Source organism: Enhydra lutris, unplaced genomic scaffold, assembly GCF_002288905.1.
Source record: "Enhydra lutris kenyoni isolate GAN:26980312 unplaced genomic scaffold, ASM228890v2 scaffoldscaffold38, whole genome shotgun sequence".
Taxonomy (NCBI): Eukaryota; Metazoa; Chordata; class Mammalia; order Carnivora; family Mustelidae; genus Enhydra; species Enhydra lutris.
In genome coordinates, this window is record NW_019154122.1 from 11,880,090 (window position 1) to 11,905,144 (window position 25,055).

Consider the following 25,055-nt stretch of genomic DNA (forward strand, 5'->3'; position numbering starts at 1 on the left):
GTCTCAGGAAGCAGAAAAAGACTCGTAGTTGGTATCCACAGGATTTGCTCAGTCGTCTTTCTTTGCATGTACTTTCTCCGTCAACAAGTGGGCCAGCATTAGCTTCTCACTCTTGGCATTTGACAGGGAGATGCTGGAGAGGACAGCAGGGACAGAAACTCAGGAGTGACGGACATGGCTCTGGGATGGTCCTGCACGCTTGCATCCATCTGTAGGCACAACAGAGAACAGGCCCATCCTTGGCCTGTTTCAAAACTTGGAGCAGACATTAAATCATAGGGAGAGGAATCCCCATCGCATAATAAATCCATATCTGCAATGTCGTTTCCCTCGTCCTGTGTAATACAGTCTGCAGATCTGAAGCTGTTCTTTCTGTGTGATACATATCCCTGAAAGTAGGGTTACTGTCATGTCTCATGTACTGTGTTTGAAGGGCACTACTCCTTTGAAAACAAATAGGAAGAACCTGGGATTTCAGCAGACCTTAAATACTTAACATGAGCTTTTCATGGAGAATGTCTACAGAGGTCCCTCCATCCTTAGACAGTAGCGAACTCTGTCTTTGGAACACACTCTTGCTGTTTCTGTGTTAACAGAGCCACTGAGGCAGTCCTCATACTGTTGCCATCCGGTGTGGGGCTTTCACGCACGAGCCTGACACCTGACAACCAACCAACCCTCCCTTCCCTGCCACAATTACCCCAGAGTCCTTTTCCAGTTGGGACTTCTGGCTCCCCAGGAAGCTAGAGTTACCAAACAGTTTGTTCCTCTCTAAAATGAAAAAGCGGGAGTGGCTCGGGTAGATCCGGGTTTGTTTTCCCCCCTCCCTAGTCTCCTTGCCCACTGAGGGGTGAGGCTTTGGCTGGCACCCTCTAGCAACTTGTCATCCCCTGTCCAGCATGGGCAGCCAGTCCCCGCTCTGTTGGCGCAAATACCCAGCCCAGCTGGGCACTACGGTGTGCCCCGTAGCGTTCACTAACACGAACCCGGCCCCAGCTGTCAGCATCCGACTGCCCGCTGAACCCCGTGAGGATCTTCGAGCCAATCTCCTAGCCAACAACCCATGCTGAGCTCGTGCCCCAGGACCCACACAGCCACGTGGAACGTCACGTGTGACCCTGCCATCTCAGCACTCCACAGCAACACACAGGACAGAGTACCGGGAACAGTGGGGCCTTAAGGATTCCCAGCCGGCTTTTTGTTTGTCCTTCCCAGTGGCCGCTTACCCAGCCCAAACAGGAAACTGTTATGAATAAATTTTCATATTTGGGCAGAAAGTGAATCAGTCATTTGTAGAGCAATCCGTTCTAGGGGTTCATAAGTTTGGATCAGAAGCATCTAGCTGTTAGCATGAATGCCTGCTCTCTGACATGTATTTTCTGAAAACCAATTTCTAACATGAGGTGTAAGTTGGACACAGAGGCTTTCCTTATTTGAAGATTTTCTTACATCACCTAAGCTGCCCAAATGTCAGTAAACCCCCCCGATTTTTAAAAAATTAGCAAATTAAGAGTGTTCCCCATGCCAGATTATCAGCCGTCCAAACATCCACAACCCTGTGATGTCCTAGATTCTGAATTTCTGAAAGAAGGAAAAAGTAAACCCTTGTTTTGAGTACAGCTAAGCCAGTAGAGAAAACCAGGAAGGATGTGGCAGACTAGACCGGTTTTCCTTCTCCAAACGGCTTTTTTACTCGCTTCTGTGCCCTTCAGCGAATAAAGTGACCATAAAAATGGGAATTAACTGAGAAAATCTGCAAAGCCGGTGTTGGACACCTTGCAGTTTTTCCCTTTCTCTATTTTGCTGGTGGTGAAAGAGGGTTACCTTGGTGTTCCTGGGAAAGATGTTTATGAAAACAAGCTTATATTCTAAATGAGAAAAGCCAGTGAGCTTTCAGCCTGGAATTTCTCAAAGACTTCACAGTCTGGGCTGTGCTGCCTCGGGCTGGCACCAAGGACCAGAGGCGTTCGAGCAGCCTGAGGGTTTCAGAGCAGGGAAGGGCCTCGAGGTGGTCTCTTCTACCCAAATGGGAGTGTCAGGTCTCATTTTCTTGAAAATGTTCTGGTTGGAGAGACTCCTCCTATTCTAATGTGTTCGTGTCCCTGCCTGCTCTTAAGCCATCACCGGCAAAATTGGTGAGGGGGAGAAAGAACGACCCTCAGAACCAGACTCTTAGTTTATTGAATGAATTCCTGTCAGAAGAGCTGCCTCACGGTTTGGTTGGAGAAACAGACAGCTGAGCTCTAGGACAGTGTGACACTCGAGGACGGGGGCACAGAGGAGGAAGAGTGCCTAACCCAGATGAATTTGGGAAGGCCTCCCAGGGGGAGTGATGCCCAGGTTTCAGAGAAAAAGGAGGAGGTAGCCAGGGGTGGGAAGGGGGCATCACGAGCAAGGTGCATCTTTGTGAAAGATCTTGACTTAGTAGGAAGACACAAGTAATCGAGTGTGGGCTTGAGGGTGGCGGGGGCGGCAGTTAAAGCCGGAGAGGAGGAGGGAACCAGGCCTGAGGGACCTAAGGAGTCTGTGTGAGTGTCGTGATTGCTACTCTGGAGACAGAAGGAGCTCTGGAAGGAATCTTTTCAAAAGCAGCTTTTACCTCTTGTTGCTCTGTTTTCCCGAGTCTCACTGGGAAAGTGGCTTTTTGTGGTTGGCAAACAAGATTTTTAACTGGAAATGGGTGACTTAGAACATTAGAATTTCTTGAAATTGTAATTCATTCATATTAAACGCCCTGAAGGGATCATCTGGCTTGAGGACTAAGAAGGCAGCATATGAAGGACTTGAAATAGTTGGGCCTAGAATCAGGTGAATCTGGTTTCTAATTCCTTGCCATCACTTGATGGTTATATGACCCTGGGCAAATTATTTCTCTGGGTTTACAGATCTGTTCAGTGGAGATGAAAATCATAACTACTTCATCTCACAGGATTTTTGGTTAAATAAAACAATGGATTAAAATAATTAAGGCTGGGCACCTGGGTGGCTCAGTGGGTTAAAGCCTCTGCCTTCGGCTCAGCTCATGATCCCAAGGTCCTGGGATCGAGCGCCACATCGGGCTCTCTGCTCAGCAGGGAGCCTGCTTCCCCCCCAACCCTGCCTGCCTCTCTGCCTACTTGTGATCTCTGTCTGTCAAATAAATAAATAAAATCTTTAAAAAAAATAAAAATAAAAAATAAAATAATTAAGGCATTTTTTTCAATGAGAAAACTAAATTCGGGGACACCTGGGTGGCTTAGCTGGTTAAACGTCTGCGTTTGGCTCAGGTCATGATCCAGTGTCCTGGGATCAAGTCCCACATACAGCTCCTTGCTCAGTGGGGAGCCTGCTTCTCCCTCTGCTTGTGCTCTCTCTGCTTGTGCTTTCTCTCTTTCTCTCTCTCTCTCAAATAAATAAATAAAATATTTTTTAAAAAAGGAAAAGAAAACTAAATTTGGAGGAGTTAAACTACTAGAAATCAAGATTTATCACAAAGCTACCATAAGCAATTCAGGCAGTGTGGTGTTGGCACGAGGATAGACTTACACGCAGATAAGCGGAGCAGAATCAAATGTTCCGAAACACCCACACATAAGCAGACACTTGATTTATGACAAGGGGGCACCACAGAACAGGGAAGAAAGGACAGTCATTTCAGTACGTTCTTCCAGGTCAGCTAGGTAGACTTACCTACCTCACACCCACACACAAAACTTCAAGTTCAGAGGAGGTTTGAGTTCTACACGTGAAAGGTAAAAACTAAAGCTTCTCGTTTTTTTTAAAACTAAAGATCTAACAAAAAACCTTATCTTTAGCATCTGGGGATAAGCAAAGATTTTTTTTTTTTTAAGATATTGTTTATTTATTTGACAGAGAGAGAGAGAGGTGTCACACGTAGTCAGAGAGGCAGGCAGAGAGAGAAAGGAGGAAGCAGGCTCCCCGCTGAGCGGAGAGCCCGATGCGGGGCTCGATCCCAGGACTCTGAGATCATGACCCGAGCCAAGGCAGAGGCCTTAACCCACTGAGCCACCCAGGTGCCCCTAAGCAAAGATTTCTTAAGCAAGATACAAAGTACACTAACCATCCGAGAAAACATTATCTGATGCAATAAAGGAGTCATCCTTGTTCATTAGAAGACACTGTGAAGAGAGTAAAAAGGCAGGAAGAGATCTCCAGGACATATCTCTATGTATTCTGTCTGCAGAGGATATGTAGAGCTGTGACCCAGAGATTTTTTAAAAGGTAGCCTAGTTAAAGATTGGCAAGAGATTCCAATGCTACTTATTGCACAGAAGAGGATCTCCACAAGGCCAGTGAACGCATGGAAGGCTGCCCAAGCTCAATTCGAATTAAAACCATCTGCCACCACGAAACACCCAACTAAAGTGGCTACAGTGGAAACCCCTGATAGTACTAAGTGCTGACGAAGATGTGGAGCGGTGGGGATTTTCGTATACTTCCTGTGGTATTTTCACATACTTTTACAGAAATGTGAATTGGGAAAACCCCTTTGGAGAGCGAGGTGTCACTCCTCGAAAGCTGAACCAACCCCGTAACCCAGCACTTCTACTCTAGGTATAGTCCCAGCAGAAATGCAGACACACTTGCACCAAAGACACCTACAGGAACGTTTGTAGGAATGCCGCGCTCGTACTGGCCAAGAGCTGGCAAGCAGCTAAATGCCCATTCGTGGCCAGATGGGTAAGGTGTGGTATATTCATAGAGTGAAGTTGTCTTCGGCGGTCGAAGGGCAAACTCCCGTAGCATGCGACAGCATGGATGTATCTCACGACCTCGTGTTGAGTGTTTAGGTGATGTTCCAAAGCTGGGTGTCAGAAGTCAGATAGTTGTCACCTCCGGAGAAGCGGAAGGGTGCCGTGGTCGGGAGAAGGCTCCGTGCTTCTGGGCTGCTGGCTGTGTGTTGTGTTGTGTTTCTGGGTCTGGATGGCAGTACCAGGGTACCTTCACTTGGTGATGATTTCTCAAGCTGTACCCTGTATATAATTGTGTTATACTTCAGCTAGGAAGCTGACTCAAAAATAGGACACAGGAAACAGTAGTGGCAGACGCATAGTCAGTGTCTGGTGATTAGAAAGCATTATTATTTAGGGACGCCTGGGTGGCAGAGGCAGTTACATACCTGGCTGTTGGGTTCAGTCCAGGTTGTGATCTCAGGGTTGTGAGATCGAGCCCCACATCCGGCTCCGTGCTGAGCGGAGGAATCTGAGATACCCTCTCCCTCTGCCCTTCCCGCTCCTTCGCTCTCTTTCTAAAATAATAAATCTTTTTTTTTTTAAGGTATTATTATTTAGGTATACAGTCATCATCTCACCAGAAAAGCCCTCCCTGCTCTCCTGAATCTAAACCAAGCCCCCAACATTAGTCTCCATCTAAGTGCTGTGTTTTCTTCATGGTACTTACCTTCACAGCGCATACCTTGGGGTTTGTTTTTTTGTTTGAGTATCTGCTTAACTGACCTGTAAGGCCTGTGAAAGCGAAGACCGTATCTGTCGTGTTTACCACAGTAGCTCTAGCAGCCAGCTCTTAGCACAAGGCCTGAGACCAAGGAGATCCTTCCCTGGAACTTGTCAAGTGAAAGAATGAATTTCCAGCAGAAGGTTGTCTTCGCCTACATAAACACCCGTCATAGAGACTTAGAGTCTCTCTCCATGGCCACTGGCAGTACTTTGTCATGGTGAGGCCTTCATCGTTGGCCACCACATTCTGTCCTGCTCTGAGTCCATTTTTCTTCTGTAGGTCTTAGTCACAGAACCAAAGGAAGTGGGACCTGGAAGCATTGACATCATTCCGTCCCACCTTGTATCTTAATCAATACCCGGAGGCAGTGTCCTTACTGAATACTCACTTTGTCTCCCTGGAAACCATTGATTTGTGTCTCACCCCCCTTTCTTTACGTTTGAAGATGACCGGCAGGAGGACCACAGAGCATTTGGGGCAGGTTTTGTCCTGCTCTGCCTTGTTGTGGAGGCATGTGTAACTGGCGTGTCTGGTTATTTCGACCTGTGTTGGCCTGTTAGTGAACCATCATTGTGGCCTGGGGCGGTGGGGGGAGCAGTGGGGCAGCAGGGTGGGCCGTGTGCAGCAGCTCATGTTGAAGACAGAACAAAGTAACGTGTCCCCATAAAAATAGCTGCATCTCTGGGCAGCTATTTACTTCCTGTAATTTATCCAGGGACCTGACACATCGTGCTGTCCCCAAAAGGGGATGAAATGCCCGTTACATTGCAATAACAGAAACTCACTCTTAGCTGGAGACAAGACCCTGTCCGAGGTGCAGGATAAGACCACACATTTGTACCCAGCTGCCCTGGGAATGCAGAGCTTCCCTTCAGGCCAGACCTCTGCCACCCTCACGTAGGCTGCACTAATGAGAAAACGGGACTGTAATTCTTTGAGAATGTTCAAGAAGTTGAGCCAGTTGGACCAGAGCAACCAGTTAAAAGGGGCTTTGCAGTCTGGGCACGGGGCTAGAAGGGCAGATAAAACCCACTCCATGTCCTAATTCTAAACACATGTTCCCAAGGTGTCATCACGGTGTGGCTTAGAAGTATGAGTCTTGCTTTTCCCCTTGTTCCCTGGCTTCCAGAAAAGGCACACAGTCTTGTTCTTTTCCTCTACCTCTGCTGGAAGCAAAAGCACTCTGGCCAGAGGGGTGAGGTTTTGCTCAAAGCTCCTCACTTCTCGACAAAAACACATTCCAAGCCTCTGGGCTCATGCAGACTTCAGAAGGGCCGTGTGCTTCCTAGGAATCTATCCCCCTCGGGGGCAGCCCCACATAACAGAAGGTGCATGGACCAGGCAAGTCCCTGTGTGGCCAGAGCACAAGCACAGACCGGATCTTCTGAGCCTGTCTTTTTCTGTAATGCCCTCTTACATCAGGCCAGACCCAAGAGGTCAGATCTCTCACCAGTCACCAGTAGAGCATACCTTTCTTTCTGGCCATTCTGAAGACCTCCTGCAGCTTCAATGTACAACAGCTTGACTTTATAGAGACAAGATGGGCAAGAAAACTGACCATCAGCGAGGAGCAGGACCAAGGGAGGAGTCCTGGGGTTTCTCCTAAAGCTGACCAGAAGGACGGAGGGTCTTTCATTGCAGGCCAGGGCCAAAGGGGGAAGCTTGCAGTAGTTCAGTAGTAAACGTCTGCCCCTCCGCTCTATCTAGCTCACCTTCCAGGATGCCTTGGATTTAATGGGACCTCTCTGACTGTGAGTTAGAGAAGCTGCTTCAGAGTGTTATGTACCCCTGAACCGGGGCGAGTGGGGGGTTACTGGTGGCAATTAAACCATGTCCCAGTGCTCCGAAACCTTGAAAGACCTCCCATATCACGATTCAGAGATGTCAAAGTGTGCGTCTCACAACTGACGGAATACGATAGGTGCTGAGTTCTGCCTCTACCCGCCTCTGACACAGCCTGTCCGGTGATGGCCACCTGTGCTGGTGGTGACACCGCTGGTCTCTCCAGAACTTTTTGGTCATCTCAGAGACTATGAATCTTGGCAGCTCAGTGATAGCATGTCATGGTTGTCTTCTGTCAGCCTGTCCTGACCCAGAAGTAGCTTATTTTTCTCTTTTCCCTGATTCCAGAATGGGCCTTGGCACGTCCACAATGTGGCCTCTCTCCTTAATGGAGCAGAAGGCCGTCTCACTTCTGCTTGCCCTGTTGCCAGGCGAGAGCTCAGCGCTGCCAGACCCCTAGATGCCAGCTCATGTCCCTTTTGTGTCCTAGCTTCATCCCCATAAGAGACTGAATCAGCTCATGGACACCGGGAAGCCAGGAGACCAGGATGGTAGTCAAATACCGACTCTGCTTGGGAGTCAAGGTAGTTGAAAATGAGCCTTGGGTTCACCCGAGCAGTCCAGCCCGCTGCTGTTCCCCTCTGGACAACTGCTCTCTCTGCTCCTCTCCCGGGAGCTCCTCATTGCACTCTGGATACCAAGAAGCGGAAAGGAGGAGAAAAACCTCCAGGCATCACCAGAAAAGGAGCAGTGCTCATTGTTGTAGAATAAAAAGATAATGGCCAATTTGTCAAGAAGTGTTGACAAGAAAGATAAAGTTGGAAGTAATTAACTGGCTGACATGCTGGGAGTGATGTGTCTGCCAATGGCTCCCTAAATCAGCCGGAGCCTTGGAAATGTGACAGCCATTCATCATTTTTACAGCTCGCCTCCGACGGGCCCCGGGGTTGGAAACCTGGCCGGCACAAATCGTGCGCCTTGATACTCCAGGCCGTGAGGCCTTACAGGGACTTACACCGGGTTGTGCTCGGGCCCCCAGGCTCCACGTCCAGCCACAGGGGTGCCTGGAGGTGAGGGGTTGAATGGAACAGCTTGCCTGGCTTCTCGCTGAGTTCTGGGTCCGTCCTCAGGGGATGGGCGCTCTGCTTCCCAGAGCCGGCCTCGCAGACAGACTGCTCCTGGGCAGGTCACTTACTGTACGTGGGAGAGCGCCCAGCGTGTGCTCCCAAGCAGCGCCGGGGGCCGCTGATGGAGCGCGAGTGCTGCCCACCCCCAGCCTCAGACGAGAAGGTGTACCCGAGAGACCGATCACAGGCCTGGGGGCCATAGGCAGGACGAAATCATGGAACTGTTAAAAGTAATTATCCAGACTGGATCGAGTGGGAAATGTCTCTGTTATGCGAAAAAGCAAAATACAAAATTAAATGAATGTTCTGCTCACCATTTATTTATGTAGAATATGCACAGGTGAAAATAGTATGTTTTAAAAGATGGTTAAGGGGGCACCTGGGTGGCTCAGTGGGTTAAGCCTCTGCCTTCGGCTCAGGTCATGATCTCAGGGGCCTGGGATCGAGCCCCACATCGGGCTCTCTGCTCAGCGGGGAGCCTGCTTCCCCTTCTCTCTCTGTCTGCTGCTCTGCCTACTTCTGATCTCTCTCTGTCAAATAAATAAGATCTTTAAAAACATTAAAAAATAAATAAATAAATAAGTAAAAATAAAAGATGGTTAAGTTGCAGGGACATTGAACAAAAAGACATACGTCCCCTCTCCAGTCTTGGAAAGATAGGACTTTTTTTAGGTCTTCCCTGTCCCTGATCTCTCTCCCCACACAGCTGTTGGCATTCTGTCTTTTTTATTCTTGAGAATTCCCGCTTTCTCACATACAGTTTTAGCATGTCCTTTAGGTATTGTGACAGTCGTACCATTTCAGCTGTGACCGAGGGAAAGGGTGAAGACCAGGCAAAACCCTTTATCCTTAAGACACTCCGCACTGAGACGTCGGGAACCCATTTCATGTCCGAGGCAGGCCCCCTCTTCTGCATCACACCTTTTTTTTATCTTGATGCCTTAGGTGCCCTAGAGCACCAGGGACACCTAATGTCCCAGCTTTGAAACCTCCTGACAAGGCTGGCCTTCCCTTTGTTAATATGTAGTAAAAGAGTAAAGTGACTTTTCCTGAGTCCCTGAAGCAGAAAAGGGAAGTTTGACTCCAACAGCCAGTGGTACTGTTGTCATCCCCTGACTCCGGCTTTTGGTGGGTGACTGAGGCCAACCAGCCTGCCTTCGCCTCCCCCCTGCCTGCGTTTAAATAGTCCCTCGGGGCCTCTGTCTGTGTCACGCCTCAGATGCTCTCGTGTTGCCTTCTCTCTTCATCACTGTCCTTTTGCTTTTCACTTACCCTCTTCAGGGAGAGGCTGTCACATCCTTGAGTTCCCCAGAGTCGCAGGATCACTGCCTGATAAAGCCATCGGGGCCCGGCCAGCTTCAGCTCCTTCTGGCTCTGTGCAGGAATCAAGCTGTTCTGTTTTTAATCATGCTCAGGGCACAGAGCTAAGTCTTGGGGCTCAGAGAGGGGACAGGGAATGGTCTGAAGTGGTTCCCTTCTCTAAGAGAAGCAGGATAAACTGCTCGATGCAGTGGTGAGGACCCAAAGCAGTGTCCAGCTTGGCCGCATCTTGGCTGGTCAGGAGCTCCCCGGTCAGAGCTGCCAGGGTCCCCATCAGCTGCCGTGCGTGTGTGTCACCAGCCCGGCACTAAGAGAATCCAGAGAATTCTTACTTGACAGGGAACCAAATAAAACACAGACTGTGGTCTGCACTAGAAATAGGCAGGAGAAAGGAGGCCCGGAGCCATTTGGGAAGCGAGTGCATAACGTTCTCATAAATTCCTGATGGGAGCACTAGGAAAGCCTAAGTGGTCGCCCAGATGTGACCGCAGCTGCTCCCTATTTGACTGACTTTCCAACAGGCTCGGGCTTCGCTCTTAATAGCCTGAAGTTCACCGAGGCTAAGAGAGGAGGTCGATAATCGGATGAGCCACACAAGAAGGAATTAGTTATCAGACCAAATTACTTTGGATTTGACATCAGTCCAGAAGCCTGTGGAGCAATGACTTCGAAACCCCTTCAGGAAACAACAGAATTCCTCAGGGCATTCGGATGCCAAGTCAGAAACCCTCGGACTGCTACGCTGGGGGCCAGCGCTAAGACCTCGAGCAGGTGGCCCCTGACCCTTCCTGTCGGTCTCACCCTGCCTGTGACAAGCCCTGAGGAAAAGCTCGAAGGGGAGAGTCACGGAGAAGGGAGCAGACTCCCTCCCAGCCCTCGCTCCTCAGCCGTCCCTCTTGCTGAGGCACCCGAGGAGGCCACGAGAGAAGCTCCCTCACGTCTGAGTCGCTTTGCCGCCCTCGCACTTTCCCTGCTTCTGCGGAGGAATTTTCGGACAGTGGGGAGAAAAGATGCATGGTGTCACGGGTGTGCCAGGGAAGGCACTTGTCCTTATTCATTAACTCAGCTCGACTCTAGAAAACGTTTCCCTCCATTGACAGGAATTTTCCGTTTCTAGTTCTTAACTCAGCTTCCCTTAATAAAAATTAAATCTTGGGGTGGGGAAGGGGAGGTGGGCAATGAGTGAAAAGGCTCTGATGGCCTCTTCCCCGCTTGCTGTCCTTGCCCGGTGTTTGTCTGTCACTTCATGGTCTCATGCCAGGTTCGGCGGTGGGCGCTGGCATTTACTACACGGATTGGCTATTTCTAGTGGCTCTGTAGATTTTGTGACCGTAAGTTCTCCCCTGGCTGCTCCCCCTGGAAGACGGAGCAAGATGCAGAGAGACCCCCACAGCGCATGGGAACGGCCGTGGGCTTCAGCAGCCACCAGCTCACAGAGCTCGCTTTTCCTCTGGGGCCTCAGTGCTCATCGGGGGGGAGACGGGAAATCTGTCGCCCTGTCATTCCAGGCTGTTCTCGAGGGCACATTGCTGCCTAAGCTCCAGCTCCGTCAGCTTGTTGGTTGTGAGATCTTTTTACCTGGACTGATGTCAGCGGGGTCTGCTGCTGGGCCCGGCTCACCCTACTTAAGCCTGCAGCAGGAATCAGGGGAGACGGAGGGGTGCGCAAGGGAGCGTTTAGAGAATGGACTATAGAAAGCTCCCAGCGGCCCCATAAAACAAGAGCTCCTCGTTAAGGGGGCTTGAGCAAAGGTGATGTCTTCCCACAAGCCAGACATACAGTCTCTCCCTTCAGTCTCATAAAACCGCATCTGAGTCTAAAAGGGGACTATTTCAGAGGACAGCGTGTCACCCAAGCAGGCAGGAGACTGGGCACTTAGCTACTGAGTTGCCGACAGATGCTTATTTACCCCACGCTTTGCAGCCCGGGCTCTGTCCGTGAGCCTGGCAGCCTCCAACAGGCTGCCTTGGAAAAGCCCGCTGGGGCCACCCGGCTGGCCTTTGGGTTGGGAGCCTTCAAGGCCTATCAACAGCTTCTGAGAGGAAAGGAGAAATAGGAGTTGGGAGCTCAGGGGTAGAGGGGAGCGCCAGCCATGGCATCCCTTGAGGAAGTTAAAATGAAAGTCTGGCACGGCTGCTTCCTCCCGCACGGCGAGTTATACGGAGAGAATCAGCTCACTGATGGGCACCGTCTCATGCTCACTTTCCTGCACCGGCGGCCGTCCACGCGGGCCTGCTGATTTGAGGGTAGAAGGCGCCGGCCCTCTACGCCTACAGCACACCTTTAGTTATTACCAAAGATCCTTTTGAATGGTATGGTAGCCTGTGACCCGGGCCACGGTTGGTTCATACGTAAAATGGGAATATTAAGATTAGTGTCTAGCTTACTGAGTTGAGATTACACATCTAAGCGGTAACCCCAGTGCCTGGCACACGCAGTCAGCGCTCAGTAAACTCAGGTATCTTTCTGTTGTTACTATTATACGTTGCCTCCCTCAGTGGAAGGCCAGAGGTCATGGAGCAAGGAGAAAAAGTTGAGGTCCCCAACAACCAGGAGTTTGGTCAGCTTACCTCTGGAACTTCGCACGAGCCGTCGTGCCCTCCAGCAGCCTTGTGGCACGCCTGGGAGGCTCCATAGGAGGCAAGAAGAGAGAAACGTAGCTTGGAGAGAAAATCCTGTAGGAAAATAAAGGGGGAACAGGGAGGAAGAAAGAACAAACGGAGACAGCAGCTGGGGAGCTTAAAATCCCTGCTCTGAAAGTCGCCTGTAGGTGTGTACCTTCTCCTTCCCTTAAGGTCCTTGATTCAGAGGCCAGGGATTTCATATGGGAAAGGGACCCTCTCTCAGGCTGACCCCACTCCTTTTTCACGGCTGTGTCTCCGTGCATTTAGACAAAGTTGTAATGTTGCTGTGATTGTCCATACTCCTGGGCAGAGCTTATCAGGAGTCTCGTGGCACACCTCCAGGTTTCCCGGTACTTGCTAAAGTTCCCTCCAAGGAACCCAGCCCCTCTCTTTCCTTCCCACTGGGCTCCGTCTGCAGCCTCCACATTTAGGTGGGAAGCCTCATGCAGGTGACTTACTCGAACTTTCCCTTAAAGGAGTGGGAGCCATATGATGAGTTTGGGTTGTTTTTGTGTGTGTGTCTGTTTTTAACTTGCAAACCTCCGTTGGTCTATCCTTAGAGAAAGGATATCAAAGCTGTAGCAATATTAAGGTAAAACTTGTATTTTTCCTCTGAGGTTCCTAATCAGTACTTGCTGACTTTAGTCCGTTTGTTGTAAAGCGCTCTCCTTTATGCATGATGAGTGGGAGAGTGGAGCGGGGAGAGCCTTTTGCTTGTCTCTGGTTTTGTGTTGCTTTATCTGGGGTGAGGCAAGTGTTTGTAATTTGTTCTTGAAAATAGCGCTTGCTCCAGAACACAAGATTGGAAGACGTTTATAGGAACTCCTGGATTTTTATGTCTGATTCTTAGAGTTAACGTCTTGTGCTTTTGGCAAGGAACACATTGTCTTCCTCATCAGAGCAGTTAATATTTCTGCCATGGTCATCCCAGTAGTCCACACTGGAACCAATAAGAATGTATGGACTCTATAATTGTATGTATTTACATGTGGTATGTTGTTTATGGTCGCAAAGCCGGACCTCCGGAAGTGTAAGCCCAGGCTTTCCGGCTCTGCAGCCAAAGCTGCTCCAACCCGTACTCACCTTACCGAAGGAGAGTCACGAGACTGCTTCAGATCATCTGGGGACTGTCCCCATGCCTGGTGGGCCTTGGGGAAAATTGCTGTCCTTTCGGGCCTGAGTCTCCCCAGGAGTGAAATGAGACTGGTAATACCTTTCCTGCCCACTCGCTTGGGCATGCGTGTGGTCAATGGAATGATAGGTCGGAAAGATTATTTGAAATGTGCTTTGTAAACATGAGGCATTAGATTATTAGTTTCACAAATGTGAACTTCTCTGGTTTGACAGATTATGGGCAGTTCCTTCGTGGTTTTATTGGAATAAATGTGGTGGAACTTGAATTTTAAAAAATAATATTTATCCCAGCAATCTCTTGCCATATTACCACATTAAATCCAAATCCTGGAATTTCCCAAAACCACTTAAAAATTAATTTTCGTCAAGTAGACAGTTTGTACTTAGGGCAGTAAACCAGATCCCTTGCTCAATAGAACAGTCTAGACTCCCAAGCTGGACGGTCAGAGTTTGCTCCCCACGTGGAAACAGATAGTATCACTGTTGGCCCGTGACTTTCTCAGGCCCGTTTATCCCTCATTTCCTTCCTGAACATAAGCGTAGGCTTCTTTGCCATTTCCCCTCATATATACGTTCCTGTTGGAACAAGGGTCTGAGCTCGTGCAGCTTCCGGGACCTCTCCGCAGCCTCTCTGGTTAACCAGCTCTAGGCTCAGCCCATCGCTGCTGGTGCCTAGTTGTCCCGATAGGTGACATTCCCCAGTTGGTCCCAGGGGCCATGCACTGCCCACCGATTACAGCAGAGTAGTGTGTTGTTGGTGAAAAACATCGTCCCATGTGACTGGGTGGGGTCCCTTTGCTGCCCGCTGCACAAGCCGGGGGTGCTCCTCGAAGACGATCTAAGGAAGAAGCCGACTTTGACAGAAATGGGCTCTCGCAGGGGAGCAGTCGAGATGGTTGCATGGCCACGGTCCCTGGGGTTCTCTGTCACTAACGGGGGTGACCCAGCCTCAGCGCCACTTCTGTGCCTCATTCCTGAAGGCAGCTGATGAGAGGAAGTGAGAGGTACAAGTTCAGAGGGACCTCATCTGGTTGTGTTCCGTTGGGGACCCAGGGATTCTAGTTTTTAGAAACCAGACACGTGCTGCCTGACTGACCGTATCTGAGAGGACACCAGTCTGTGCCGGTCAGAGAAAGGGCGCGGGAGCCAGCGAGCCTTCCTGTCTGCCAGACGCTGCCCCCTCAAAACCAAGAGTGTTTGGTTTTGTGTTGACCCCCGTGCCTCCCACCCCCCGACACGTTGAGAGTAACCAGCTCTCCTTTTGTTTCCCCAGCATTAACAATAAGCTACAGCAGCCAGAGGCAGCCGCCGGGGTGCTAGAGTACGCCATGAAACACTTCGGAGAGCTGGTAAGTGCCTCGTTCTTTTAGGAAAGCAAGAAGTAGGGCCATGGCGAGGGAGGCACTCGGCCACAACCCTGAGAAAGTGCCTTTCCTTTTCTGTTTTGTTTTTTTTTTTTTCTCCCAATCAGTGATGTCCGTTGCTGACTTTCCTGGATTGAAGGAGACCGTGGCTCTGTGGACTGTATTCAAACCGAGTACAGATCACGAGGACAGAATCTGATGAATAGGGAGTAGTTGGTATATGTCAGACTCCTGGTGCGCCCCTGGCCCCTGGCTGCGCACTCTCTGTACTCCATCTCCTTTGGTCCTCACGCCGGCCCTGCCACTAGAGGTCTGCCGGTTAGCCCATTCCACGGGCAAGGGGCCTGTGGTCCCAGCGGAGTCACAGGCTTGCCTGAGCCAACAGTGAATCAGTGGCCGAGCCAGGACTTGACCCCAGGCAGTCTGGCCTCATAACCCCGGCCTGAGTTGTTTCGTGTCGTCCGTGGCAGCGAGCCTCGCCGCCAGCCCACAGTTAATGCTCTGTACCCGCCTCGGAAGAAACCATAGCCGGTTCTCCGTAAAACAGCGTACTATCACTTACCTGTGCTGTTGGCATTGGTCCGTTTCATTATTGCTCACATAGCTTCTCTCCTGCCGTCTTGGCCTCACCAGCGTTTAAATGTTTCCGTTCCCCTCTGTGGTCCTGGGAGGGTGCTTTAGTACCTTCCTAACCACATATGAAGCATTGACTTAATCAACTTGGCATTGACTTCCCAGAAGATCAAGAAGTTCTGGGTCCATGTATTTGATGAGGAACCTTCCGTTAGTCGTGTAGGCCGCTTACTCTGGTTTGCCAGAATCCAGAGTCCGGTGTGTTAGAGTGAAGAAATTCGGGGTTGCTTCACAGGTTTTTGCCTCACACAGGGGCTGGGAAATTGGACTGAAATTTTTCAGGGAGTATGTTGCTGTCTCAGGGACAGATCTGTCACTAGACCAAGATGGCGGCTCTCCCAACGACAGAGCAGAAGGGACAACGTCTCACCCACCTTTGCCACCACCCTCATTCGTAGAGGGAAGATTGGCTAAGAGGGCACTTAACATAGCCTCCCAGACAAAGATGCCCCCTCCTTCGATGTCCCTAGAGTTTGGGCCGCAGTCAGTGCCTAGAGAAGCAAGGATTCACGACCATCTGGCTTTTGGGTGATCAGCCAGCGGATAGCTTCTACCCAGCGGCTCAGAGGACCAACCTTTAGTGGAAGTTCCTCCGTCTCTAGATTCTAAAGGGGACCGTCCGCTCCAGGATTATTGCTAAACCCAGGGTGGATTTTCTGTTATGTTTAGGTAGCTGAAGCAAATTAAGCTTGACAACAGTTTGCCATTTCTTGGCAGAGCCTGTGCTTTCTCAGCACAATCTATGTAACAGCAATCTCATTAGAATCTTGTGTGATTCATTGCTTAAACCTTATAGTTTCTGCAATCTATGGCAGTTCGAAATCTGCTCCCTGCCTGACCTGCTCCATACGCCGCTCCCTCTGCTTTCCGCTCATTCGTGCCAAGCCTGTGCCATCCGCCAGTCACGAGACCCTTTCTCTTGCCCGCCCAGGGTAGAAATCCCAAATGGGAAGACTGGTGTTCATTTTCAATCTAAGCGTTTTTCATGGGACACTGTCTTCACGGTGACTCTTCTAAAACGACTCCGCTACGTTTTCTCTTTCATGTTCTTCTCAACAGGCTTGGAAGAGGAAGTTTAGGTAGTTCGACCTTACAGACTTGCCCCTGTTGGTGGGGGTTGTGGGGTGGTGAGCCCTACCGTTCACTGACACTGGGGAGAGGGCCACTGGGCTGCAGTGGGGATGGGCTGTGCCAAAAACAGACGAGGGGTCTTGGGCACGAGTTCACAACCAAAAATAGAAGTGACCTCTTTGCAGAGGTTCAGGAAGAAAAGGTCCTTTTGGAGAGCTCAGCTCCGTAGCTGTCAGCACAAGTACCTATTCAAATATCAGTTCCATTTAGAAAGTAGCAGGCGGTAATGGGGGAAACTCACGTGGGCCCTGCATTGTATCATACAGAGTCCACTGCGGAACCATCTTGCTGTTAGAGAAACCCCTGGAGAGCCACTATGCTGGCCTGGTAGAGAAATAGCCTCTTACTAAGCCGGTGATGGAGAAGCCCAGAAGACAGATGGAGGGGGGGCGGTCAGTGGGCAGCAGGCAGAGTCCGTCCCCGGACCACTTAGAGAGCCGGAGTCCGCAGCCCGTCTTCCTCACGTGGCCGGCACTGCGTTTCAGCGTGGTACACCATCTGCCCGGGGAATGGAAACCAGCCTTTGGCCCCTGGCGCTGGTAAGGCTGCCAGGCGCCAAGCAGGAGGGAAAATTGGATGGAAGGAGGAAAGGTTTTCCAAAGAATTTTAAGTGGTTGTGTTATATTGTGCTTTAAACCATTATTTCCTGAAAGTTTAAAAACCAGAGAATCAGGAGCTTTTAAAAAGCGGGTTATTTTCCTCCAGCAGCTATGCAGATATGCCTGGTCTTTCGGGCCCCTTCAGGAAAGCAGCTGCCATCCTGGTCCTGTGGCCCACCGTCCACACGGCAGCAGATCAAGGCCTTGGCATCTTTGCAGGAGTGCTGTGTGGGGCTTCCCGCTGTCCCAGATGATTTCCCCTGTCATTGCGTCCCCACGTGCTGGAGCTGTGGGGACGCGGCCTGCCATCTGCGCTCAGATTATCATCCCAGGATTGTTCTGTCCACGTGCCAAGTCCCCAGCATTCACACCACCACCAGACACACCTCCAGACAGTCCGACGTTCTTTTCAACCAAAGCCGGGACACACGGGGATAGGTGAAGCGTCCAGCGCCTTAGGAAAGGCGGTCTGTGGATTGCAAAACACACCTCCTTGTTCTCCATGCCCACAACAGTCCTCTGTCTTTTCCGCTTGGCAGGAGATCCAGGCTACCTGGTACGAGAAACTGCATGAGTGGGAGGACGCGCTCGTGGCCTACGATAAGAAGATGGACACGAACAAGGACGACCCCGAGCTGATGCTGGGCCGCATGCGTTGCCTCGAGGCCCTGGGAGAGTGGTGAGTGCGGCCCCCCGGGTCTTTGGGATTTGCGGGGCTCCCCCCAGGAACACTTCTCACCTAAGACACTCAGTTTTGTTTTACCTGGTGTTTTCCCGATAATCGTCGACCACTTGGGTGTTTGGGGTTTTTGTTTGTTTGTTTGTTTTTCCTCAAACTTCGACTTTGTAATGCTCGAGGACAAGACAGGCTCAGGTGAGGCCCTAGGGTCTGCACCTGCTCCTTCTGTCTGCCTCTCGTCCAACGACTGTGAGGACCTCAGGTTCTTACTCTCTAGCCTCAGTTTTCTCTTTTCTCTATTAGCTTTTGCAAATGGTTTTGGAATACAAGAGCAAATCACTGCTCTCTTCAGATGCTTCGTCTTTGTGGAATGCGGACTACATGCCCAGCACTCTACGGAGCTCCAGAGATTAAAGACAGGAAATAAGGGCTTCCTCCACCGTGAGGTTCTTGAGACAAGCACACTGCAGACAGTTATCAAAGCTGGAAAGTACAATGACAGTGGTCTGAGCAGACGACTTTGAAAGGCCAGCGAGGGAGCAGGATGGCCTTGCCATTCCTCCCTGGAGGAAGGGCTAAGGCTGGGGGACAGCTGAAGGAGATGGGGATGGGGTGCCCCAGGTAGAAGCAACAGTAATGCTTAGCTGAGAACACCTGCCACCGTCTTGGTCTGGGGAGTTTTGGGGGGACCTTGAAGGAAAAACGGCCCCTATTCTGTTTGCTGGCATCTAGCGCAGTTTTTTAAAATAGTTGAAACAAAGTACCATAGTATGGGGGTGAAATATTTTATAGTTTTAAATAGTTAAAATGCCACACTGCCTCCCCAGGAGTAGATTATCCGGACTTTCTCTGAGACATGAGACCGAAGGTCCCCCTGTTTATCCATCCAGCCAGTAATTACTGAGCGCTTATTCATGGCCCATTTCCACACCAGGCCCCAAGGATACTGCAGGGAACAAGGCAGACACCGCCCCTGCCTTCCCAGAGATTAGTGGCCAGACAGCTGAGCTGCTGTGGTGCAGAGTGAATACAGTCGTAAACAGGAAGCGCAGGGGACTGGGGAAATAGGAAGGGGCCCTCATCCAGGTTTGGAAGGGTTTGGAAGGCTTCCAGGAGGAAGTGATCCCTAACTTGAACGGGTGAGAAGGAGCGAGCACAGTGTGTTCGGGGTTCAGAAGGGTCAGTATGGCTTGGAGGGTCAGGTCTGATGTGGGAAAGTAGAAGGTGAGGCAGGAGAGGGAGCCAGGGCCCAGACGGTGTGGGGCTTATAGGCCAAGTGAGGAGTTGGGGTACTGACAGGCCATCTAAGGACTTGACTAGTCCGTGGATGGCAGGTTTGCGTGACACACAAAACCCTTCTGGGAGCAAAGTCGGAGAGCGGATTGGAGGGAGATGGGGGAGGCAGAATTGCATAGGCCTGTGCCCTCCCAGTTGTATCTGCATTCGGGACCTCCGTCCCTGAAGGTTTTTTTTTTTTTTTAATCTACCTTTTTATATTCACTTTTTATTTTTAAAGCATTATTTTTTAGAAAAGGTAATGTGCACGTGGCACAAAATTCAATAGTACAAAACAGTGTCAGAACTGTGCAAATCAAGTCTTCTCCTTGTCCCCTACCGCCCCCAGCCACTGAGACGATCGGGTCCCCATGTGGACTTCCGGCAACGGTACCGCATCTGCGTACCCATATACGTTATGGTGGTAAACTCCACTCACCGTTTGCACCTTGTTGTCTCACTGAACACGTGTAAGCCACCCTTTACATCACGGCCTACAGGTGCTGCCTCATTTTCTGAAGGGCGATGTTATGCTCCACTGGATTAGTCAACCTCAGGCTATTTAAATAGGCAACTTTAGATTTGTTTTGAAATTTGATACCTTGGACAGTTTAAAGAATATTATTGAAAAAAATCAAAGGAAGTCTTCTAAAAAGAATGCTCTCCCACTACACATTCTTTCTGTACCTAATTATAGATATTCTTTGGTAAACAATTGCTATTTTTATTTCTTAATATAAAGTTGTTACTGTATTCCTAAGATAGAAGATGTATTTGTACTGCATGAAAATTTAATGTCAACGATTTTAGCCTTAAGCATTGGATCACATATATACAGATAATAGTCTAAAATTACTTGAAATTGGCTTGTCTGGCTTAACCATAATGAGGGGGATTCAAGAGCTATTACTTATTTCTGTAATTAGCATTCCACACTCCTTCACCTCCATGAGGAAGCATAGCGTATCCAATCTGCCTCATTAGTTTGTACAACTAAGGTTTCTGAGTTTGGGTTTTGTTTTTTGACATCCAACAGATACCTAAAACTGCACTGTAGCCACTAGCCAAAGGTAGCTATTTAAAATTAAATAAAATTAATAATTCAAGTCACAGTAGCCACATTTCAAGTACTCAATAGCCACATTTGGCTCGTGGTTACCACTGTGGACAGTGCAGATACAGAACATTCCCATCACCCTCGAAACTGGACAGTACCATCTAAAGCAGAAGAGTAGTATGTTGAGAATTAACCACATTATTTCAAAAACAATTTGTTTTCCATTTTTAAATTGGTTATCGTACAACCATGTTACTAGGAGAAAGATGAAAGAACAAGGCATAACCATTCCTAAAATTCAAGTCTAATCAATTCCTAAAATGTTTTAGTGTCTTCCTGCTCCCTTGGGTTTACGGGTAAATGTCATAGTCTGGCATCAAAGTCTTTCTGTGTTGTGACTCCAGCGCATACGTATCTCAGCGAACTTGACCTCACAATCCGAAGTCTGGCCCAGCTTCTCTTGTCCAAACCCCACAGAACTTTTGTCTGCATTTGTTCATTCACTTTCCTGAAGTGCCCACCTCCTCCTCTGCTCTTTTTTCTACCTTTTGACACTGTCCCCACCTTTCAGAGCCCATCTGTATTGTTGCTTCCTCCTTGAGACGTCTCCCAGCCCCTCCCTCACTTTAGGAGTTAAAGACAAGCACTTCCTTCCATGGGTTAAGTAGGGATAGCTTGGGTGTGTTGAAGAGACTTTTCGATGTATCTCTGTCTAATCCCCTGTGACATTCAGGGGAGTTGACTCTGAAGTCACACGACCTGCCTGAGGAGTCCCGAGAGCAAGTGATTCAGGTCTCCTGCCGTGGCAGGACTCGGCCCCTCTACCTCTGCTCTCCTGGATTCGTTCCAGTTTCGTAATTACCTGTAAAGTGTAAGCGGCTGCTGACGCTGACCAGGGGATTTACAAACGCAGCAGACTGCAAGAGGTTATAAGAAGAGACAAAAGAAGCAGAATTCTTTTCCTGATCGTTGGCAGGGTCCTAACCTGGTTTGTTCGGTCAGCTCTCTCGAATGTGCAGTCTGTAAATGGCTTTCGCTTCGGGTATATATCATGAACGTGACTGAGGCCAGTGCTCAGCAGAGACGGCACCTGCAGTGATCAGGGCTTACCAGTGAGCTGAGAACGTACCCCATTCCCCGGGAAGCTAACTACAAGAGCTAGCCGCCCACCGCCAGGCCAGCCCCGTGGCACACACAGCCACACCTGCTGTCACAGTGAATGTATGTCCCCTCTCCGCACTGCTCCGTAACATGGCCTCTGGGCCCCGGAGAACAGATTGCTCAGGGGCAAAACCACAGGCAGCCAACCACGGAGGTGTTCCACACAAAAGAATGCTCCCTGAGCTTTTTGCCACTGTACTAGGTGGGAGAGTCAAAGTCTTGGAGGGCGGGCCTTCTGCCCAGCGTTCCCTGGTGTGCTGTGAGAGGTGTCAGAAAACAGAGCCTAGTGTCGGCCCCACAAATAGTCTCATATTTTTTATTGATTTGATTTTGTTTTCTCCCCGCCTCTGAGAGTTAAGATTTAGTATATTCTGCGCTCCTATTCTGCGTAACAAGTGCTAATGGGACAGGAACCCGCCTCTTTGTGTCCTGGCAGCTCTCACCACAGCCGTGGCCTGAAGGCGGTGCCTGTGTCTCCTTTCCAGGGGGCCGCGCCTCTGCTGCTCTCTGTTTTGTCTTTTGAGGTCACAGTTAGTGGTGTTTCACACTGAACTCTCTCCCTGACGCTAGATGAAAAGCAAAGCTAAATCCCCAGACCCGCGGCCTAGAACTGGGTGGTCCTGACAGAAGACTAGGGGATGCTGCGTTGCCTGTGGCCACCAGCTAAACACATTTGAAATCTAGGGTTGGAAGGACCATTCGGTGATCAGGTGGCTTTCTCCCCTCTGTCGAGGAGGGGCCCCAGGAAAAACCTGCTGCTGAGCCAGTGGTTCTCAAACTGTGGCCCCCATGCACGGTAGCAGCATCACCTAGAAACTTGTTAGACACGTACCTGCTTAACCCCACTACAGACCTCCTGAGTCAGAAACTCGGGGTGACCCCCAGCTGTCCATTGGAAGGAGCCTCTAGGGGATTGTGACGCATGGGCAGCGTGAGAACTGCTGCGCCTGGGTGAGCCCTCACGGGGCCAGTGGTGGAAGGTTTCTGGGTGTGGGTGGCTTCCAGCCCGCTCTCATCACTGAGCTGCAGTCGTGCACAGGCCGTGAAGGCTGCCCACTTTCTCTTTTTGATCTGAGCTGTGTATTGAACTAGAATGTTGTGTCCCCGACTCTCATGAGCATGCTCCGGAGAGACGGTGAAGTTAGTGACTGCCTTTGCCACGATGCTGGATCACAGCCCTGAGCAGTCATCCTAGATGTGGTCTCCAGGCTGCCTCTCGGTGAGCTTCGCCTAGAGCCCTTCAGCACCGGCAGACTTCGGCATCTTTGTCACGTGTGGTGCAGCTCACGGGCCCCATGGCGTCTCAGCTGGGCCACTTGGAACTTGTACCTTTTCTCTTGACTCCACTGCCAAGACCAAGTTAAAACATCCTATAAAAATAAAAAAGTCCTGCAGCATCTCCTTTGGAAAGCAGGAAAGATTAGACCCTCCTAGCTGAGTCTCCAAGCTCACAGGAAAACAGGCTCCCGTTCTCCCACTGGCAAGGTCTCATTTCCTTGCATTGAGAAGGGGAACATGGGAAGGCAACCGCTCCAGCAGTCAGCAGGCCATCTTTCCTGAGAGGCCGTCCGCGATCTCTGTGTATTGAAGTCTGTGGAGCACCATTCACATCTCAGTATTTCCTAGTCCTGACCCACACTCACCGTAGTTTTGCAGAATCCGAGCGTGAGCATCCGGACCTCTTCTGGGTGTGACCATGGCTGAGCCTTCTTCCTTCCATGCTGGCCGATTTCATCTGAGTCTCGTCTCAGACTGCAGCCATTTGTATCACACTTTTGTTTTTCTAAAGATTTTATTTATTTATTTGACAGAGATTACAAGTAGGCAGAGAGGCAGGCAGAGAGAGGAAGGGAAGCCGGCTCCCCACTGAGCAGAGAGCCCGATGCGGGGCTCGATCCCAGGACCCTGGGATCATGACCTGAGCCGAAGGCAGAGGCTTTAACCCACTGAGCCACCCAGGTGCCCCTCGTATCACACTTTTAAGTTCTCCCTCCAGCGTTGAACCCAAAATGAATGTGTCCAGATGTGTGTCTTCAGATTGCTTTCTCTGTAGGCCTGCTCGGGGGAAAGAGCCCGCAGTTCCTTGGCATAGGACAGAAGCTATTTAATATTTATGAAGGGGGCCAGATGCTCAGGACATTTCAGATCACGTAGAATTAGGCACAGTCCGTGTCTTTGGTAAAGTCCCATAGAAACAACAAATCGCCAACCACTTCTCCTGTATCTTAGGACCCAGTCGAAAGTGTTTTTTTACTTAAAGGTTCCCAGTTCCAGGCGGGCCCCTGTCATCCAGTCCCTGTGTAGCGCCAGCATAAGCCAAGGGGCTGGAGAGGAAGACGAGCAGGTTATGGCGGTGGCTTCTCTTTACCCAACTGTGTGATTCTTCTCCTTCAGGGGGCAGCTCCACCAGCAGTGCTGTGAAAAGTGGACCCTGGTTAATGATGAGACCCAAGCCAAGATGGCCCGCATGGCTGCCGCAGCTGCCTGGGGTCTAGGTGAGGCCTCCCCCGAGGGCACCCCGGTCAAGGGAGGGAGAGGGAGGCTGGGGGCTCGCATTCGAGAAAGAAGGCACTGTGGCTCCAGGTAGAGACGTCAAGTCCACAAAAGCTCCAGAAATCTGTATCCACCTGTCCCTATCCTACCTGTCCCTTCTACCTGATGACCGTGACCGACTTACTAGATGCAGGTAAAAATGACCCATCCTGGGAATCCAAGGAAACCAGTGAGCAAACATCAAAATCGAGATTATTTAGTAAGATTTGTTTGCTATTTGTTAAACAAATTACTGGTTCATTTTTCTCTCTTTATTTAAATAAAATCTAGAACTAGGAATTTCCAACCTAGTATCCTGGTTCCACTGTCATTATCCTCTCTCCATATTTTCTGCTTTGCATGAGACCTCCTCCGTTTTTGAGTCTATGTCATGATCCCATATGGCTGCAGGAGCGCCACCCATCATGTCTGTATCCCTAGCAGGAATAAAGAGAGAGGACAACTTTCTGTCCCCTTCTATTTCTTAACTGTTATTCTAGAACTTTCCTAAAACACAAAAGTGAAGAGAATAGGATAGCAAATCCCCATATGCCCTCACCTTCTCCAACAGTTATAAATATTTTAACAGTATTGGATTTTCCGTTCTCCTCCTTCCTACTCAACACTCCCCCACCTTACTCCGACTCCCTGAGTATTTTAAGGCAGAGATTTCCTTTTACTCCCCACAGACACGTGTAGGTTTCTGACACCGGGCCCCAGCTGTGAGAGGACTACTGTCCATCCCGGAGATGTTCTCAGTAGGAGGGGAAAGCATCCACAGGCTGTCCCAAGTGAGAGCTTCACCTGTGGAGTCCAGAAGAAGGTTACATAACCTTCCACCTCCATTCCATCCCTCCTGACTCACAGAGCTTATATCCTTCCCGTTCATGAGCTCTGGGCTGGATCCAGAACATTTTTCAAAAACAAATTGCTTCCTGAGGAGTCATCGTTTGCCGTTTGCTTTTGCCCAGAGGCATCGAGAATGAATGAGCCGATGGTCTGGAGTGAAAGGCAGGAAAATGCCTTGTAAAATCAGCGGCCCTGCAGTTTGCGGCTAATGAGGCTGCTGTCTTTTCTGCAGATGGCCTTGGAAATGTTGGCATGTGATACACGCTTGCCCCATCAGGGAAAGTGTATATCTCTTCCCGGATGCAGCCATTTCCCCGGTATGCCCTGACAC

General features: G+C 50.0%; 1 protein-coding gene across 1 annotated transcript in view; it reads left to right on the forward strand.

The window, feature by feature from the left end:
• Nucleotides 1-25,055, forward strand: part of LOC111154883 (mechanistic target of rapamycin kinase) — a 125,347-nt gene that overhangs the window by 69,498 nt on the left and 30,794 nt on the right. Inside the window, exons 29-31 of the mRNA XM_022514821.1 lie at nt 14,718-14,793; nt 17,711-17,850; nt 23,738-23,838. Coding sequence (XP_022370529.1) covers nt 14,718-14,793; nt 17,711-17,850; nt 23,738-23,838 — 317 coding nt within the window. The remainder of the gene's footprint in view (nt 1-14,717; nt 14,794-17,710; nt 17,851-23,737; nt 23,839-25,055) is intronic.